General features: G+C 39.8%; 2 protein-coding genes across 3 annotated transcripts in view; one reads left to right on the forward strand and one right to left on the reverse strand.

The window, feature by feature from the left end:
- The window catches only part of LOC144065019 (mitochondrial basic amino acids transporter-like), a 44,007-nt gene extending 24,957 nt beyond the window's left edge, over nucleotides 1-19,050 (reverse strand). The window contains exons 1-3 of one of the 2 annotated variants that reach the window (XM_077587957.1): nucleotides 18,981-19,050; nucleotides 13,984-14,048; nucleotides 10,785-10,931 (exon numbers count right to left, since the gene is read on the reverse strand). The gene's annotated coding sequence lies outside the window, so the exon portion shown is untranslated. Of the gene's footprint in view, nucleotides 1-10,784; nucleotides 10,932-11,088; nucleotides 11,452-13,983; nucleotides 14,049-18,980 lie in introns of those variants that run through there. The other variant, XM_077587958.1, reaches the window with a different exon arrangement.
- On the forward strand, nucleotides 11,097-12,963 carry LOC144065023 (thyroxine 5-deiodinase-like). The gene has a single exon (XM_077587962.1). The coding sequence runs from the start codon at nucleotides 11,240-11,242 to the stop codon at nucleotides 12,035-12,037; it is 798 nt and encodes a 265-aa protein (XP_077444088.1). The 5' UTR covers nucleotides 11,097-11,239; the 3' UTR covers nucleotides 12,038-12,963.
- Nucleotides 19,051-20,364: the final 1,314 nt, after the last annotated feature.

Below are 20,364 nucleotides of genomic sequence, written 5' to 3' on the forward strand. Positions count from 1 at the left end.
CTCAGAGACTGTCAGCCTAGTCCAAAAAAAAAAAAACCTTCCGCAAGCGCCAATAGACAATGGCGTCGCACTGGAAAAGATGTCGTGGAAGTCAAACTTTGTTAGCGTGTCCATAAATACAGACTTTGATCAAGTGTATACGAATAATTCATGAGCCAGATACCACGAGAAAATAAGAAATGACTCGCATAGCTTCTGCGCTCATGCTGAACGAAACACGGCGCATTGGTGAGTTATGTGAACGTTTGGCGCGCCAAGAGGCAGAAAGGAGGGGAGGCGGGAAGGTGATCTGAGGACAGAGTGAGGAAAGAGAGTGCACGCGAGGACAGGAAGTGAGAGGACGAAAAAAAAGAAAGAAAAAGCCTGGGACAAAAAACGAAAATCGCATTGTCGCAAGGCGGACGGGGTTAAAGAAGAAAACGACGAAAAAAAATGACACCCTTAGGCACTAAACAATGTATACGAGATTTTTTAAAGGTTTTTATATTTGTGGGAGCTACAAAAATGTCAAAGAAGAGCCATAACGTTTTGGTTCAAACGATTCATCGGCTCGTGCAGTATTTATGGTGGATGAATTCAACGGCTGAAACAGTGAAAGCCTCAAAAGCCACTTTGTGCTCCAACAACTGGATCCAAGCATTCAGCTGTCAACTACAGAGATCAACATTCGTGGAAACGTCTCGAAGGGGAGATGAGTACAAGAAGAACCGTGAAGTGCTAAAACACGGTCCAGCGGGCGTCCGTAAACAATCGCTGCTTCCAATCGGATACTTGGAAGCACGTTTACGACTTTGACGGAGACTAACGGTTGTCTGACGCGGGAAGATGAATGGCCTTTAGTGGCGGGACAAATACGAAAGGGGAGTGTGGGGGGTTGAAACCAGGTGGCAAACAAACATCAGGTCAAGAAAAGGGGCAAGACGGACTACATCGTTCCTTATTAAAACTAGACCATGACGCACTCGTAAACATTGCTGAGGAGAAAGGAGGAAGTTCATTTCATGAGTCAGACTTTAAAAAACACCTGCTGGTAACAGCTGGAAAAGAACAACGCACACACCCACACACACAAGACACAGGTGGAGGACGTGAAACTAGCTTAGACATTTTCTCAACAAGCCATAAGATACAGGACTGATTTTATGCAAAAGTTGGACATACAAAATGTTAAGCATAATTTCTTCCATACTGAGATGATACAGCGAAATAGTGTACGAGTGGATAGGACGTCCGCCTCACTGTTCTGAGATTAAGTGTTCAATCCTGGTTGTTTGCCTCACTGTGCCCTGCCATTTCCTGGCAAGCAATTCAGGTTGTACCCCGCCTACTGCTCATAATTAGCTGGGATAGGCTCCAGCACCCCCAGGACCTTTGTTTGGATAAGCAGCATGCGAAAATGGACAAAAGAATTTATAAGATACCTCACATTGCACAAATTTCAATCAAATATGATAAGTTTGGCCATAAAGGGTTAAAAGACGACATCTGTAATCATAATTGGAAACAAGATATACGGGCTAATTATTCCCATAAAAGTGTGAAGGTTATATTGCCTTAAGTGTTTTAAATTTAACACCGACGTGTTGTTTATCATACATTATTCTTTGCAAAAACAAAGTATTATTTACGTTTTTCTGTTTCTTTGACTTGAAAGTCTTCCTGGTGGCTCGGTTGCAGCCATTATGAATAACATACATAGATTGGGACATATATTTTAGTTTCTATTATTTATTTCAACAAAGAAAGCTGATTTGAGACAAAAGTATGTTCAGTTAGGAGCGAGGTCACGGAATGGATTAACCTATCCTAAGGCACCACTATATATATTTTGTTACGCCAGTCCTGCAATATTTCTGAAAGACCCTGTAATTAAATCTGGACCCCAACATAATCCAACTTTACTACAACAACCCTAAGTTTAAACAAGGATAACCCCCAAACACAAGCGGACTGCAAAGGACTGAAAAGTGAAAACACATGGCTGACTGATTTACGAGGCTATGTTTTCCTATGTATAATGTGTGCAATTCCATGTATTTCTAATTGCATGTGTGCCAAAGGCATCACATATTTGGCTTGTGTTCCGACTTGAGCCAAGACAATCCCTTGCATTCCTGTTAAAATAGTGCATAACTGCAACGCTACATGATAAAATGCTTGTTCTTACATACAATACCAGGTGGCGTCAACAACTTTATTTCAATACGTAGGAGCACACAATTTAATATTGAAAAAAATAACAGGTAATGTGTATCTTATTTGTGTGTCACTGGGGCTGCAATTCTTATTATCAGTGCCGGACATTTTTATCGTTATGTTATTATTAACAGTAATGTATGGTAATATTTCTACAGGGCAAACGTAAATATACAACACAGTGATTTTCTTAATGTGATCAGCTCAAGTTAATTGATAGGATATTTAATGTTCAAACAGATTGTTTGTGTTTTAATCAGAAAATATTATCATAGAACTTTATGGCTGCAAAAAATAAAGTTGATGAATTTGATCATGAAATATATAGTCGGTGGTGTATTCGATTAAATATAGGTAGAACGTGATTTTCAAATAGTTTGCTTATATTATTTATTTATTGTATTATTTCATTCAAACTTTATTTGAATTAGTTGTATCAAATATTTTCATTATGGTCATTTTTATGGCAGTTTTTGTCATAGTGACAATGCTGTTAATGATAATCAACATTGGTTTAAATCTACAAATTTTAAGAAGTTTAAATTATGTCAATAATTTATAATACACACATGTTCATCAATGACATTATGATAAAATGATCTCTTAATTACTTCTAGCAATAGTAACTACCATTAAAGTACTGTACACTTATTTGATTATTTTCTTTTAAGAAAATAATGACAGAGTTGTTTAAAATTGTTTGCATTATTTAACTAATAAATAGATAAAGTACATTATACATATGTTCATTCAAATTTTGATGGGCTAATCGCCATCATGTACTTTTGAGCCGTGGTTGTCAACTTTGAGGAGCTCATTTTCTACTTCTGACTTCACTTGCCGGTTAATAGCGCTTGCGTAATGTCAACAAACAAACAAAATGTACTTGTCGGATTTGGTGATGCGTGAGGAGCAAAGGGCACGCGCACACCGCAAGCTTAAAAGAAAAATAAAGGCGGCAAGGCACACACGCACACAAACACACACACACGCACGCACACTCACGCGCACCCATAGAATGAGACAAGTCAGGGTATTTGAGGTGAGGCTAATGTTCATGCACTTCCTTTCTAAAAAATGCTGCCATCCAGTGTGAGTGTTATGCCAAACTCTTCTGCTGAAAATTGACGTTCAATTATTTAAACCTAGTATTATTTATTTGTCATTCAGTGCGGAGATTAAAGTGCCTGCCCTAATTTATGTGTTTAACTACCGCGTACAGTTTATTAAGGTTTTTACTGATGAGTCAAAACCACAACAACAACTAAAAATGAACAGCAGTTTTAATTGCAATCCCAACTAAAACCTTTGCCAATAGAACATAATTTAGACCTTTGAAAAAAACGTTTACAGGATGAAATAAGATTCATTCAGAATTGTTGTTGTTTTATTATGATGATTATTATTATTTAGAGGCTATACTTTGCTGGAAAAAAAGTATTCAAATCTCATTTCATTTCTTTCTAGGATATTTTAGATGTATTTATTCCGATCATAACAAAATCAGACATCACAACAATTTTTGCTATTATTAGCGATACAATATTCACTACAGTGGTACCTCGACATACGATCTTCATTCGTTCCGGGACTGAGATTGTATGTCGAGCTTTTCGTAACTCGAGCGGACGTTTCCCATTGAAATGAACTAAAAACAAATTAATTCGTTCCAACCTTCTGAAAAAACACCAAAAACAGGATATTGGATTGGAAAAAAATGTTTTATTTCTTCTAATTCGCCATCTATTAACAAAGTAACACATAACTAGTGGTTTAATAGTAATAAAATGTGTTTAATATAACTAAAATTGGGCGGTGTTGTGTGCACGAGTATACTTCATTACCCAGAAAGCCCTCTTTTTGTGTTTCCTGGTCGAAACTCGTCTGAATAAATCAGTCCTCGTAGATATAGTAGTTATACACGAAAGATGCGGCAAAAAAGACAGTGCGCTACAATGATAAACAGCCTCTCATGTCATGGCCACCTGGCTTGGTCGCATCTCAAAATTTTGACCGTATCGCGGACGAATTATTCAATCAAAATTTTCGTCGTACCACGAGCTGATCGTAGGTCGAGGTACCACTGTAGTACTATATTTTATAGTATCTTCTAGTGAGTAGTGGGGCAGTGTAATAGTCTTCTCTGTTTGGAATTCCCTACCGATTTTTATATTTATACTGCAGAGAATGCTCTAACGAGACTCATATCTGTTATACCTAGTACTCATTCTGTTTATCCTATTTAGCATTTGGAACAAGTTCAGACACCACTGTTTTTTTGAACACCAAGTCAACAAGCTGTCATCGATTTATCTGAAGGCTATCTGCTTGACCTTAAACCCTCGATAGCACACAAACAAGCATCACTTCCCTTTCCGTTTGACGACATGATGTCGCTGGCCCACTTCAAGGAACACCAAGTTACCTACCAAGTACTTTCCAGTACAATAACAAGGCGTGAGTCACCTTATGCACCACTTTAGTGAGTCCGGATGTATTAGACAAATTGAACCCTAAAGTCTCTGTGTGTGTGTGTGCGTGCGTTCTCGCATGATCCGAACACGCGTTGACAGAGAACTATCAGAACTCGTCTGCACGTGAACACAATCACTCAACAGGCTAATAAAAAGATACGTTACTTGCGCTCCGTTGAAGGTAAACATACTTTTTTTTTTGCACGCTCGCACGCCTGCTAATGACAAGGCCCGCCAGACTGTCGGTGAAGTAAAGCAAGAAGAATGTTCCAATAATGTTTACGGATTTAAATGCATTAGTCAGTCGTCCGAGAAGTTCACTTTCTTCCCGTCACGTTATCTGACGGCAGTCGTTGCTTTTCAACAGTTAAAACTATCACATGCTTGGCACAATAAATAATAAATAAAGGACACACAAATAAAATGATAGGCTTACTCGCACAGAAAAATTTAAGTATAAAATTCGTAGATGAATGTGCTTTTAGAAGGGGGCGCAAATTTAGGGTGCTGTGAAGTCACAGATTTTACAAGTAAAATAATCAAACAATAACAAGTGTCCACTGGGAAAGTCCATTTGATCACCATGATTGTAAATGTTACATTATCAAAGTCCAATGTAGTTTGTTGTCTAATAACATTGGTCACTAAGCACCCAAATACACATCGCCCCACTTTTCCTGTGATGAAATGACGGGGTATCGGCTGGATGACGAAATTGCCTGGGTATTTCCACAGGCATGCTTTTGGTGGTTTCCTTCAAACCAATGATTAACTTTAAAAGATTTCATCAACTTTAATAGGACTAACAAAAGCTGGCGTGAGCGGACGTTGCACATCGTTTATTGTTCTACTAAAGTGAGTTAAGAGTGTACAGTAGTTCACAAATATAATAAAACGACTGAACGTTTGATTGCCATTGATAAAGGCGTATTAGCCGCTACCTCATGGCTAATTTTATGATATACATTTAAGGTACACTAGGTCAGTCAGTACTTTAATAACAGTGATGAACTCCTGACTTAGAGTGGGGATGAATTACATCAAAAAATAACAAAAAAAAAATGTATAAATTATGCTTTACGTTTTATTTAAAATATCATGAATGTATGTCATTACCAGAACTATTATAGCCAAATATAATGGATTTAAATGTAATCAAATTTCTAAAAAACATTTGATATTCATACATTTTGCTGCCTTTGAAAAAAGATGACGTTAAATAAAAATAACAGTCATTATGCCTGACAATAACACTACAAATATGCTTGAATCAGCACCTCAAATATGTACATTATCTTTGGTTTTGTAACGGGGAGCGAGATTATTTGAATGGGCTAACATCAGCTTGCATGGGAGTAACTAATATGTTGATGATCGTTTAGTATAGTAGTGTGTACCGTATTGCATCAGATTTGGCGAAAATATCATGGATCAATATGTGCGTCATTGGCATTTAAGGCTGGAACTTCTGTCCTGTGACAACATCTCGGATTCCACGTACCCCCCGCCTCACCATCCCCCAAATCCAACATCCACTCCACGCTTGTGTAAACCTGTCAGGTGCTTTGAGTGACACACTGACCTCGGTTCTCTCACCGGGTGGACACAGAGTTGTACACTTGAATTAAAAACAACTGTCAAAGTGTCTCCACTGGCTATTGATGTCGCTTGTGAGCTTATGAGTCAACCATTAAGGGAGCAGTGAGCAACTCTTTAACCCTTTATCACATACTCGACCCCCCCAGGCCCCTCACTCGTGTGTTATTTCACATCAACCTCTGCCTGAACCCTCAGTACCGAGGTGGCGTTAGCTCCAAAAGACCTACAAAGAGAATAAGAACTAATGCTGAGCTGTATCAAAAGATTTGCAATAAAAGTGGGACATTGGAAATCTCCTTTGAAAAGAAGTGCAACAGAACATCACTTGAGGTCCGTGTTTAAGATGCCTAAACCTAAAATTCCAAAGACTGAGAATAAAACTGAAAAAGATTTCACAATGAAAGACTTATCCGCTGTCTGTAATGACACTTCTCGCAGACAACTATTCACAACAGAATCCTGCATATGAATAAAACTGGGCTTTTCTTATATCCAAGACTGCTGGTAATCTCTCATTTTCTAGATGAAAAGCACCACGTAATTCCACCCAAAGCTGCAGTTTAACGCAAATTCCGACAACAAATATTAGTATCAACGTTGTGAAAGCAAAGTATGCCGCATTCAAAGAAACTGAGAACATTTCAATGCGCCCAAGGCCAGATTGTAAGCATTTGCAAGCACAATATGATACGGTGCTGTAGTTTTCCTGTTAGTTGATTCATAAAGAAAGAATACTTATTTAATATAAGAATGGAATGGCATTGTCCGAAATGTTCAGAATGAGCTTGAGTGTATTCCTTGAAGTGTTCAATTGAGGCAACAGCATCTCAGAAGAGAACAAGGAGAGGAGATGAAAAATGGATGCTAAATAATGCACAAACATTTCTGAGGTGCACTCCTCACCAGAAAAGTTCACGTTTCTTTTGATCACGACACCACCTCCCAAAGATCTTAACTTACTAACATACTTATTTTTAATGAACAAACATTGGAACTTTTTTATTCTAGCTATCTATTTTAAAAACCTCATCAACGAGTGAATTATCCCATCTGTCTGTGTTCAAATTTAAAATCTGGCCCTTGAGCACAAAGATTGACGCAGCTCTGGTTTGGACATTAAGATTTGAACCAGTTTATTGGATCTACTCTATGGCCAACATTGTTATAATATATTTGGATTGAACAACAGCCAAGCTCATCTCAATTGTGTCTGAGATGAAAGTGATGCTGCGGGTAATGCATTAAAACTCTGTTTCATCCCCCTTTTTTTCTTTTTTTTTTTTTTTACTTTATCAGCACCACAACAATATCATTACCGATAAAGAACAAGGAATAAATTCTGAGCACTGTGAAACAGTTTCCATGTTTCGCTTGGTGATGCAGCCACAGCAATCCAGACGGATGAGGCTGAGAGGGAATACTTGAGCGTTGCCTAGCAACTACAAACCCACTTAAACTCTGCCTGACGAGCAAACGGCCCATGAATAGGAACAAGTCGAGGCCTCATCATCGCACTAAATGACATGCATGAACCCTCCGTGTGTGTATGTGTGAATTTGTAGTGCATGTGCGCGTGTGCCACCATCAACACGTGTAGTAGTCAATGACAATGCAGTCATACTACTAATGGTTTCAGCTGGATGCCTGCCACAGTTTGTGCTTTGCTGCAGGCTCTTTCCAGCCTGCCTTTCCTATTCTGGGATGTCCTCACATGAACTTGGGTCCCTTGCCAGCATCTAGGCTGCGTCTAATGAAAGAAGGCCTCCAACAGTTTATTGAAAAAATAAAAAAAATCTAAGCGGACTGTTTGTTCGCAAAGGCGCTGTTCGTCCAGTCAACTCACGAGGGAAGTGAGAGGTACGAACACAGCGACAAACTGGCAGCTCAGGGGGGAAAAAAAACAACTTTTACTTATATTATAAAAGAATCTGAGGTGCTGTGAACTCATCGTATGTTACGATATATGGAAAGAACACTTTTAAAGTTGAGCAACATATCGACAAATGATCTAATATTTATTGTTATGCTATCTTGCGTTGAAATTTAGCTGCTTCTATTATTCTAATCATCCCATTCAACAGGTGTGAAGTTTGGTTTGCCAACTAGAACGATTATTTAATTACTAATGCAAATTTCATCATGCAAATGAAAATGCATAGTCACATTAATATAATATCTGTTATTTATTTCGCATTGTTTTATGATTTACTTGGTTGCTTCTCAAGGAATCGAACATTTTATCATTTCACATTAAGAAAAGAAACAGCATTTTAATCTATCATTTATAACAATGCAATTAAAAGAAAGCTTTTGGATTTGTGCGTATTTACATGCACATGTACGTTTAGGCTTCCAGTACACGGACATAATGAGCTAAGGAGACTTATTTGCATTTTCGTGGCGACCTGTCAGCTGGCACGAGGCTCATTGTTCTTGTAATATGAGCAGGACTCGCTTTCCCAGAGGGGAAAGTCCCATAATTAGCTACCTGCTAACCGCAGGAGGCGCTAGTATCGGTAAATCCAATTCAAAGTACATATTGACCACAACCTGGATGACTTGTTTTGATCCCATCTTTAACTTGATGAGAATGACTAGCTCTCGCTAATGTTAGAACTGAGAAGACCAATGTATGCTGAATTCAAGCTTCTTGTGCGGGCTATAGTCGATGATATGTTCATCACTTGCTGCAGGCCAAAAAAAACTGGGCAGCGGGCTCGAGTTTGGACACCCATGCTTAGGAGATTTAATTTAGAAACAAACCATCACAGAAGGAAACAAGCGTGAGAACTTAAATTAGTCTCACACATTGGCTACGGGAAGACTGTTGAGCTTGAGTGTTTTGTTGTTGCAGTTTTTACTTCATGATCTTCCATTTGCAAATTATCAAGGCATTCTATTATACGTTGACGTGATCAGCGTCTTTTATTTTGGGTTCAAATAAGTAAGTATCTCTTGTTTTGGGTTCAAATCATTAGGGCTCAAGGGTTTTGTTGTTTTCTTGTCAGTGCTCGAGCACTTGTGAGTGTCAGGTGATCCTCATTGATCTCGGCTGAAGATTAACATGAGAAGCAAATTTATGTGAGATTCAGATCGATAGAGTTCAGAGAAGTTGTCATTTTCAAGTGGGCCCTCTGGCAGTCACGGGATTCGAATGATTTCTTTTACCGCTCGTTGGTGTCTTATTTCCGTGTATTTTCTCTTTGCGTTGCATAATTTCAGCCTCACCAGAGACCATTCGTTTTTTTAATGACATATTTGGACTATGAAATACCAATTCAATGACGATACAATGCAATATTTATTCTCTGTATTTTGTCAATGTTGCCAAAGTTTGAAATGGTTTGATAAGATTCAAGGGCTTCAATCAATTCAATTGATCATGTGTACAAATAACTTAAATTTCACCTAAAGCAACTATAAATAAAAAGCAGTGGGTTCATATTTAGCAATTTCATCGTACAAATGAGCTATTTCAATCAGAGCAATATAGTACGAATTGTGCATTTTCAGAATGTTTTCTTTATATTTGATGAAACTACCAGCGATATAGAGCCTATTTATACATAGCCTTATGATAAATTAGTGGCTCCGTCAAGCACAATGCAAGCAGGTGGCCAATTATGCAAATGTTTCTGTTCAAGAAGCAATCCTCGACTAGCGTTCAATCCTGTGTAACATAAACACATCACTTCCATCTGCTCATAGGAAGAGGCGGAAGATGACTCTGACGCCTCACATGAGGCGAGCGAGCGACGAAAGAAGTGGGAGAGAGAGCATGATGAGCATAACGATGTCACGAAAAAGAAGGAGGGTTGGGGTGAGCGGGTTTTTAGGGGTCTCGGCAGGCAACGGTAGGAATAACACAAGTACTATCAATACAGTAAAAACAAGGTATGGTACAAAACCAATAATAAATGAAAATTAGCTCGGCGGACCTACTGCAGTTAATAGGTACCCTTGTGAGGATAAATGAATGAATGAATAATTAAATATTTACCTCATTATCTACAAAAGCCAAAAATTATGTCAAAATAGGTCTCTCTCTACTTGGTCATTTTGGCGTAAAAATGTTCATTTTCGCCATTTTAATCAATTACATTAATCCTTACTTTTATTTATTATTAATAAGCAAAGTATATTTATTTAATATTTGGCTAATTTATTGAATTAATGGATCTGTTTGAATAAAATGTTAGTAAATCCTGAGCATAGAGGGGTTTTCCCATATAAATGAATTAAAGTTAGACAATATCTTAGAGTCGATACAGTATATATACATATCCAGCTTATATGTCACAAAGAAATAAAAAAATATGTTCAAATTGTATTGCAAACGTGAGTTTTCATATTTTTTCCTCATTTCAATTGAATTAAAAAGTGTCAAACATGCATTTGAGTTCAACATACTAGTAATGATTTATGTACTGTATTTCATACAGTAAATTTCAAGACATCAAACCCATATTTGGGGTCTTCCAAATTAAGGGGCCCAAACTTAAAGGAATGACTTACCCTCGCAATGGTCCCTTGCTCTTCCCTTTCTTACAGCGCCTCGTAGTGGCCAGTCCAGTTCCTACACTCGCTCCGGGAGCTACCAACTGATGTTGACGTCCAACTTTTTTTTCTTCTTTTTTTTTGGTGCAGTTTTCCCACCATGCCCTGCCGAAAGAAAAGCAGCATGTAATGAATACGTAAACAAAAGCGCGTGCTTTGTCGGTTTGTAGGGTAGCAAATGTGTGTGAGAGGGTGCAAGGAGGTGAGAGGAGGTAATCCGCCAGCATGTGAGTGGGCGGAGATGAGTCAAACGGTGCCGGACCTATAAAGGCAGGGAGCGAACACGTCGGGAGCGTTCGGTCCCAAATGTGTCGAGACAGCTGAAAAAGGGGGTCCGATTGGGCTGGGCTGTCCTGTCCTGTCCTATCCTGGTCTCTCCTGTCCTCCCCCCCAGTCCGCGTTCGAGCGCAACGATGCACGACTCCGGCGGGGTGCAGCTGGCCCGGGCTCTGAAGCTCGCAGCCCTCCTCCTGCTCTTGGTCCCCCGTTTCTTGGCCGCGGCTGTGACGCTGTGGCTCCTGGACTTCCTTTGCATCCGGCGCAAGGTGCTGCTCCAGATGGGCGAGCGTCCGCACAGCGCCGACGACCCTCCACTGTGCGTCTCCGACTCCAACCGCATGTTCACGCTGGAGTCGCTGCGCGCCGTGTGGTACGGCCAGAAGCTGGACCTTCTCAAGTCGGCGCGGCTGGGACGCGCGGCGCCCAACACGGAGGTGGTCCTGGTCCCCGAGCGCCGCCCCGTGCGCCTCCTGGACTGCATGCGCGGCACTCGGCCGCTGGTCCTCAACTTCGGCAGCTGCTCCTGACCGCCCTTCATGACGCGCCTGGCCGCCTTCCAGCGCGTCGTCAGCCAGTACGCCGACATCGCCGACTTCGTGGTGGTCTACATCGAGGAGGCGCACCCGGCCGACGGCTGGGTCAGCTCGGACGCCCCCTACCAGATCCTCAAGCACCGCTGCCTGGAGGACCGGCTGAGCGCCGCGCGCCTGATGCTGCCTCAGGTGCACGGCAGCAGCGTGGTTGTGGACAACATGGACAACTCGTCCAACGCCGCCTACGGAGCCTATTTTGAGAGACTCTACATCGTACGGGACCAGAGGGTGGTCTATCAAGGGGGCCGGGGCCCGGAGGGCTACCGGATTTCCGAGCTCAGGAAGTGGCTGGAACAGTACCGGGGGGACATGAGCGCGTGTCCGGCACTTCAAGCCTAACCCACGAGCAGGAGAGGATGTGAATGTCTGCTAGCCTTTTGCCCGAGCTCGCTCTTCGGGTGTTTTTCGTGCCATGCGGTGCGTGAGGACTCAATCCAAATCGGGGGTTCTCAAACCTTTGGGGGTCCTGGGGCCCCAGGACACTTATCCGATCGAACGTGATTATACCGTGGACCACGGTGCCCATCCCAAAACTTTATCGTGGAAACAGACAATCGGCGCAAATTCAAAGTATTGAAATAAAAAGTTGTTTCCTGATTGGGCTTAGTTTCGACAAAGTCAGGGTTTAAAATGGGAAGATCATATTGTTCTTTTCTTTTTCCCCCCAAATTTATTTGCATAATATTACAGCTGTTTTTCAAGAAATTAGACTATCGTTGTTGCCTTTCGTTCTGGGGCCTCATGCCTGTCATCATACATATTTACTTTTTTTCAGGTTATTTATGTAACACTGCCACATTTACAGATGTCATATATTGTTTGACCGTTTAACTGATCAAAGCGTAGGAAAGGGAGGAGTAATTGCTTAATTATGTCGCTGGATCTGAAGACGAGTGTCATTATGTTGCTATGAATTTTTTTTAGAGCGATCATTTCTTGCAAATTATTTCGCAGCCCTCCAAAAATTGAGTTGACGGACCAACGGAGGTATCCGAGGACCCCAGTTTGAGAACCACTGCTCTAACTTCCTGTTATATATTCTATTGCTGTCGGGTTCCAGGTGGCACCCCGGGGTGTCTGCGTGAAGTTCAGTTCTCCAACGGCCCGGCCACAGAACCGACACTGATGTTTGTGACACCCCGGTGGCTTGACGGTTTGTTGTGCCCGTAGGCACCGAGATGATAGAAGAAACAAGTGGTACGTTAGGATGTGATGTAATTGAACAAATTATTTTTTTGTATAAAATAAATGAGTAACACACGGAACCTTTTGCAGTCATGTCGTGGTTTGAAGTTTTCCTTGTTTGCTTATTTTGTGGGGCAAATATAAGACGCACGAGTATGTGGTAACGGTATGAAAAGGCAGGAATGAGAGTTGAAAGTTAAAGCTTATAAATGACTTTCTGAGCTTCCTAACTTTCTCCAATCTTCACTTTATCGGATAATTCTGCAGGAAGTCTGCGTTTTGTGGACTCGGTCATCTTGGAAATTGCACTGACATTTCAGAAAATGTGCTGTGCTCACTAATGGATTGCCGCAATATGTCAAATAGCACTAAACCTTGATTTCGAACAATATTATGAAAGGTTTGTCATTTCTAAATTAATTTCTGCACATAACTAAAATTAATGGCAAAAAAATGAAGTTAGCTAATTGCCTTTGCTGTTTCACCTGTCAATTTTTTTCTCGCCAAGGTAAATAAATACTTAGTATTCAGGTATGTATGGGCCCCTGGAATCATATTCTTTTGTTACAATGCTAGTGTAGCAAAGCAGCGTCCTTGGTTTAAATAAAAAAATAATTGTTTCTCTTTTAATGTAATTTTACGGTGTTTACGTTACATTTGATTAATTTTCTTCTACTTAAACTTGGTATAATAAAACCCAAGCACCTTATAATGCTTGATGTTCTCTAGATGATTTATAGTATAGAGTATTTAAGTTTCAAACCAATTCCATAAAGGACCAAAAGGGTGCTGGATTTGACCCCGATCAATGAAGAGGACACCTTTTCCCCAATTTGATTTCCTACAAGTGTAAACAGTTGACTGCAGTCAGGTGCTGCTGTTTCAGCAGACTATTCATTGGTTAAAATGTCTGCGCTCTTTTGACCCTTTTGGTCCCTTGTGGAATTGGTTTGACGCCCCTGACTTAAACGGTGAAGATATGAATGAAATTCACCGCAAATATGACGAGTATGACGTACTCAGGCACATGGATGCACCGACATTAGGGAATTAGGGATTACAGCATGATTCATGTTGATCCCAAGTGGTTCGGTTCTTACATTTTCTCGCCAGCAACCTGGAGACATCCCAACATCTTTGTTCTTGGGAGTGTTGGCTTGTTCCACTGGAAAAACACACATGAAAGAAAAATACAAATTAAAAATAAATAATTCCCACACAAATGCAACTCATCTTAATCAATAACAACTGGAAAAGAACTCGGATGTATCCAATTATTGTAAAACTGACTTTTTAACATAGAAGAGATGAATAAAGTTTCAAAGTATCCATTTGTTGATTTATGATGATGGGGTAAATTGTCAAAATTTAGAAACTGAGTTTAAAATATGAATTGTTTTTTCCCCCCATGATGCATCAATTGACCTTATTTTACCTTTCGGAATTCTATGGCGTCCTAATAATCTGAATGACTATTTTAATACATGTAAAAATAATGATCATAATGGTCAGGTCATAAAATAATAGTAACAAATAATAAAAAATGCTTTTAGTGTGTCTGCTTTCTTTTTTAAATATAAGAATTGACATTTGATAAGCTTTGGAAGACTTCGACCCTCCTGAAAGTTCGCAATCATTTGTTGGTATGTTAAGAAAAACAGTTCCATAAATCCATTAAAAGGGTGAAAATTAACAACATTCTCGTGAGAGGGCAAACTACACACCAAAGGTTGTCGTCTATTTACATTCAAGGATGTTGGGGTTAATACTGACGTGACTTTAGTGGTTTTGCAACTACACACAGCGGGGGAAAAAACTTGAAATATAATACTATGATTATGATAGGGAAGATATTTAAGTTCTGTTGGTCTTATCTATTATGATGCACTCAAATTTAATGGAAACATAATCATATATATATTGTAATTAGACAATATGTTTTTTCAGTGAAAAACATGTTGATCTGCAATACTCACAACATACAGCATACAATAATAATACATATGAATATTTGAAATATGGTTATTTTTTCATGAAAGCATTCCTGGTGTAAAGAAAAAAATAATCTGATGGGAAAGGTTCGTTAATAATAGATAAGGAAGCGCATGTGCACAAAATGTGTACAATAATAATGTGATGTATTGGATGGAAAAGCAATAAGGGTTGAATAATGTAGAAACATTGTAATATATTTCATATACAAGTTTAAAACCAGCTAAAACGCAGACTTGTAAATTTTGCATAGGCAAAAAATTAAACCTATTCTATCAGCTATGATCACAAACTTCAACAACATTGTTAAGAAATGAAGTAAATGAGCAATAAACATGGGATGAACCATTCCATGTGTGTACGTATGATAGCGGGAGGAGCAAATCGCACACATCAAGTTAGCATGTCATCTGTATCCCGGTTGCCATGGTAACATGGTTGCCATGAGATCCATTTTATCTGGACTAATCAGCCTGCTGGTGCAGATGTCACCAGTTTCCGCTCTCAATAATAAGACCTCCTGTGTAAAAAATACCTAATTCCATAGGACGGAAACAACCAAGAGAAAGCGACACTTCTGCACAATCCGAAGAGTCTTTAAACAGGCCTTTTTATTTGGGCCTTTGAATGCAAGAATCAGAGCGACAGACACACTATGTAGCGCTCATGAATGCAACCAAATGATCCAAGCAAGCCGTCTCCTCCCTCCCCTTCATCCTCCTCCGCATGACGCAAGTCTGAGCGCGTCTGACGCGTGGCTCTGCTGTTCAGACGTGAGAATAGTATCCTTTCTCTTTCCAGGAGTTAATAACCCTTCGGCGGGATATGGAAATGTCTTTACGGTCCCTCGCCGCTCACCTGCATCCACCGAGCTCCCAACTCTACCTATCACTCCCCCCACCCTAGTTGTCACGACCACATTTTCGGTAAAAGACAGGCGGTGACATTTCGAAGGCTATGGCGGACTTCAGTCGAGTCCTCATAGAAGCGTTTCAATGGGAAATCTCTCGACAAATCAGCTTTCCAATAGCAATGGAAAGTACTCTAGGGCCCACGAGCTATCAATTAGAGGGAGTCGTTCAACAATGTGAACGACCTTTTGGCGTGTGGCGCAGTAAGGGGCAATCAGGAAAGACGAAAAATGATCATTATTCAACAAAGATTATTGTGTCTATACAACCTGAGTGCTAAAAAAAGCTCCGTATTTATTAATCAGAGAGAATTGGCGTATTTTTACTTTGGTCTCACATAGATCCATACATAACTACTGAAATTGTACAATAAAAATCATTTATATAACAGTTATCATCTGCATAGTGGAAACTGATAATGTTAGGGAAGGTAAGGATAAATTACTTGGCGAGAAAGAAAAAATAGCTAATTAACTAAATATCATAGACTCATGCTTTTTGACTCTACAAGGAAGCATAACGATCGAAAAACTAACTACAGAAAAGACACGGAACATTGCATTTCAACATTAAGTTCATTGGACAACAGTTGGCTTTGAAAAAAGTAAAAAAAAACATTTAGCAGATGGATAAATGTTTAAATGAAGTGCCCCTGTTTAATAGTGCATTTTACATTAAGCCTAAAATTCAAAACATTAGCCAATAACCTTACTTGCAATATATTGTAAATGTCCCAATGTTTTTTTTTTTCCTCGGTTAAACAAAAGTGAACTTTATTGGACCATGTTTGGACCTTGGAAGCTCAGTTTGTACTACGTGGAAGTGTCGAATTTTCCAGGCCACACAAACACTTTTGCTCTCGTTTACGTTTGATGGGTTTTAAAATGTCCAGCCAGGCGAGGGTGCAAACAGCTAGTTTGATTTAAAGCACAAGAGTTATCCAACGAATTCCTGAGAAAAAGCAGACTTTTAAAAAGAAATCATGTCGGGTGAGTTATTACTCTGGATGTTATTCTGTGTAAACGGTGCTGTTAAGTGCTTCAATGGTTGGCCAGTTTCCCCCCCTCTTCGAAATATTGTCCCACTTCTTTTTTTTAAAGCTCTGGAGGTGGTTTGAAACTATGTTCTCAATCATATAGAGTTTCTATTGGCCTCCAATAGTCATCGCTTTTGTCCTAGATGAAACAGATTGATCTCTTTTGGGAGTTGTTTATTTTTTTTCGGAGTTGGAGTCATGTTTGGGATGGTGTGGCAGATGTTATCACTTGGAATCACAAGTGCCTTCAAACACCACGTGAACAGATTAAAAATGATCAAAATATGGAGATCTGTGTGACTGGATAAGTCAAAGGCCCCAGAAGGGTCAAATTAACCACCAATCCAATCCGTACTTGGAGAAATTGCTTTTCATCCTATTATCTGACAACTTATAACTTGACGTTATTGTATGTTTTACATTTGTTTACTGAGCTTGCAGAATCTTAGACGCTATGTTGAATGAGCTGCATTTATAAAGCTTGACCTGGAACTCTAATTAGTGAAAGGCGCGCCTGTTGCGAGGAAAAAACAAATCACGTGGGGGTAAGCGTGTGACCTTTTATTGAGATCACCTCAGGATAAATCATTCACATTCCTGCTTTATTTTGCTTGGTTGTGTGTGGATACGGTCGACTCAATCTTATCTTATTTTTTTACACGAAGGGAATGTGTGTGTGTGTCGGATAAAGACTTTAGTCAAGGGATTGGCATATTTATAACTTCCCTGTTACCATGTTGTCAGTTTAGCTGCTTTTTTTCATATGTTTGAAATGGCTGTTTTGATTGCCCTTGTTCCTTCATGTTTTTTTTTTTAATTTATAAATAATAATGATAAATTTTGGGTCATTGCTGCCATGTTGCTTTAAGTCCTTAATGCAAAGAAAACTTCATTAAATCCTTCATTTATTCATTTTCCATACCACAAGTAAGCCTTTTTCTGTCAATTGTGAGTTGGTTGCCAGCCAAAGAGACGACATAACGAGACCAACAACAATTCACGCTCAAATTCATACCTAAGGACAATTTAAACTTTTCAACCAACCTTCCATGCATTCTAATGGGATGCAGGCGGAAACCGGAGTACCCAAAGAAAACCCACAAGGTCTGGTGAAAACATACAAACTCCACACAGGAAGATCAGAACCCACTGGGGGTTGAACCCTCGATCTCAAAACTGTGAGGCGGACGTGACAACTATCACCATCCCACCCTCTAATTATATAGGCACTATATCACCTACATATTACTGTATGTCAATTACATTCATCCAAACATAGTCTTCCATAACTTCACTACTGTGTAACATAAATTGCCTGCGATAGGGGAAGAAAAATGAAAAATACAACTCACATGGCAACAAACTCATTCGCCTATGCTGTTGATGACCAAAAACCTCTCAGACGGAATGTCGCTCTCGCTAAAGGTCATCTCCTATTGTATTTTTCTCAGCCGATTAGAGCAGAAGAGCCCCGTCATCCTTGCCACCCTGTCTCTTCCCGCCTGACAATCACTGCTAATTCCACTCGCATTTCATGTCCCCCAAGTGCATTTCGGCCTCACTGCTCCAGACGGTCAGGTGAGGCCAAAGCCTCTTCGCTGTATTGCCTCTACCTTTGCTACCATATCCTTTCGCATGTGTGTCCTGAGGTTCTCTAGATACGCTTATATTCCAGACAGTCAACGCAGAGGAGATTTATGCTTGAAGTCACTCTTAGATCTATTCATTATTGCTGAAGAGGTCTCCCACTGCTTTATGTCCTCATTGCATTTCTGCACATGCACACAGATTCATGAATGGGCTACAGTGTTAGTTAGATACGCTGCATGATAAGATCCAGGGTTGAAAGAACTGAAAATTTAAATGAGTTCATTGTTTTATGTTAAAAGAATAAGCATAACAGGAAATGAGCCAACTCTTAAAATGGATTACGTTTGCTATGGTCTTGTTTTTGGAAACTAATGATAGTCATCGAGCATTATGTAATATTTGTAAACAGAAGATTTCTTGATGAGTTGCCAGCAGGCCTCGCCTTAAGTAGTATGTTTTAAAAAAAATCAGCGTGGGGAATTCCGTGTTGAAAATACCTGGTCTAATTAAATTGTTTTGACAAAGACAGATTTTGCTGCAGATTGAGTTTAAAGATTGATTTGATTACCTGGCCTGATCAAGAGTCACTGGATGTCCTATCTGGCCTCGCAGATCACAATGGAGGTGAATGTCTGAAAAGTCATGCTTTATCTCTCGACCACTGGGAATAAAGAAGAAAAACAGCCTGAGTCTCAGCTTCCCAGAATAATTGCCTGTTATTTTGCAGAGGAACAGGATGTCTTACCCTGAGGTCCACATCAGCGTTGTAAGCCCTTCTTTGTCTGGGCTTATTTGTTTGCACAGTGGCCTTCCCAGATTAAACACCTGAAGGGTGTGCTCATTTTTTTTTAAAACGACTTGGTAAGTAGCAGCGTTGTCGCCCCAGAGCCGTCGGGAGACCAGTCAGGCTGTGTGAATGTAACAATAGATCCAGCTTAGATGGAGCCCAGTTGAAGGATGCCGCGGCGCAAAAGTAGGCTTGTGGGAACATATAAAATAACGGGTTGACTTTTTTTTCTTGACAAAAGGTCACTCAGAAGACTTCTTGTTTCATAAAGATGATATTTTTCACCATGGAAGTCAATTAAAGACTACCAAAATGACTGCCTAAATACTGAATTTTGAAATTTGGGAGAGAACACCTGTTAAAAAGCAATATGTACTACCGGATAACCTTTAAATATTGGTCACATATTATATATTATTATGCTATGTGAAGGTAGGAACACAAAATGCTTGCAAACGGTTCACCAATTGGTATTTTTCCCTTTCTATTTAAATGCCCAATTATGTGGTGAAAAAAATGAAAGGGCTGATGTGCCATTTTCAGCAATTAAATTACGTGTTTTAATTTTTGGGATACTTACTAAGCTGTATAATGAACAGATTTGAGAAACTCTTTAGAATTCCTTCCTGCTGCTTTTTGCCATTGTGTGGATGTCCCAAATATTTAGAGACTTGACTGCACATCTGTTTTCTTTAGAAAAAGCTGTCAAAAACAAGTATTCATCATAGTATATTAAATCCAAACAGCCTTGCACCATGCACAATGATGTTTACTTTCATTTGTTTTCACAGGAAATTGCGGTGTCATTTTTTATAATGGAGGGATTCAACGAAAATGTTTTGTCCTGTATGACGTGACATGGCACGTCTGAGAAACTGTCAGAACCAGCTGGCTGGCAGCGAGGTTACCTGAGGCCACAGCAATTGCATTGTTCTGGCGCCATCCCGGTCGGTAAACCGAATCCATCTTCACGAATGGAGATGACAGCTTTAATCTTTTGTCTGCATCACGTTATCAGGCTTTTCCCCCTTGACCAATATCCTCCTTTGATGCCATGAATGTCAGAAGACCGACAAAGAGCACAATGGAGCACTTCTGTGGGTTGTGAATACCATGAATGTTTTGAGAATAATGCTTATAAGAAGGGGAAAACAGCAACACCCTT

The sequence above is a fragment of the Stigmatopora argus genome, chromosome 19 (assembly GCF_051989625.1).
Source record: "Stigmatopora argus isolate UIUO_Sarg chromosome 19, RoL_Sarg_1.0, whole genome shotgun sequence".
Lineage (NCBI taxonomy): Eukaryota > Metazoa > Chordata > Actinopteri > Syngnathiformes > Syngnathidae > Stigmatopora > Stigmatopora argus.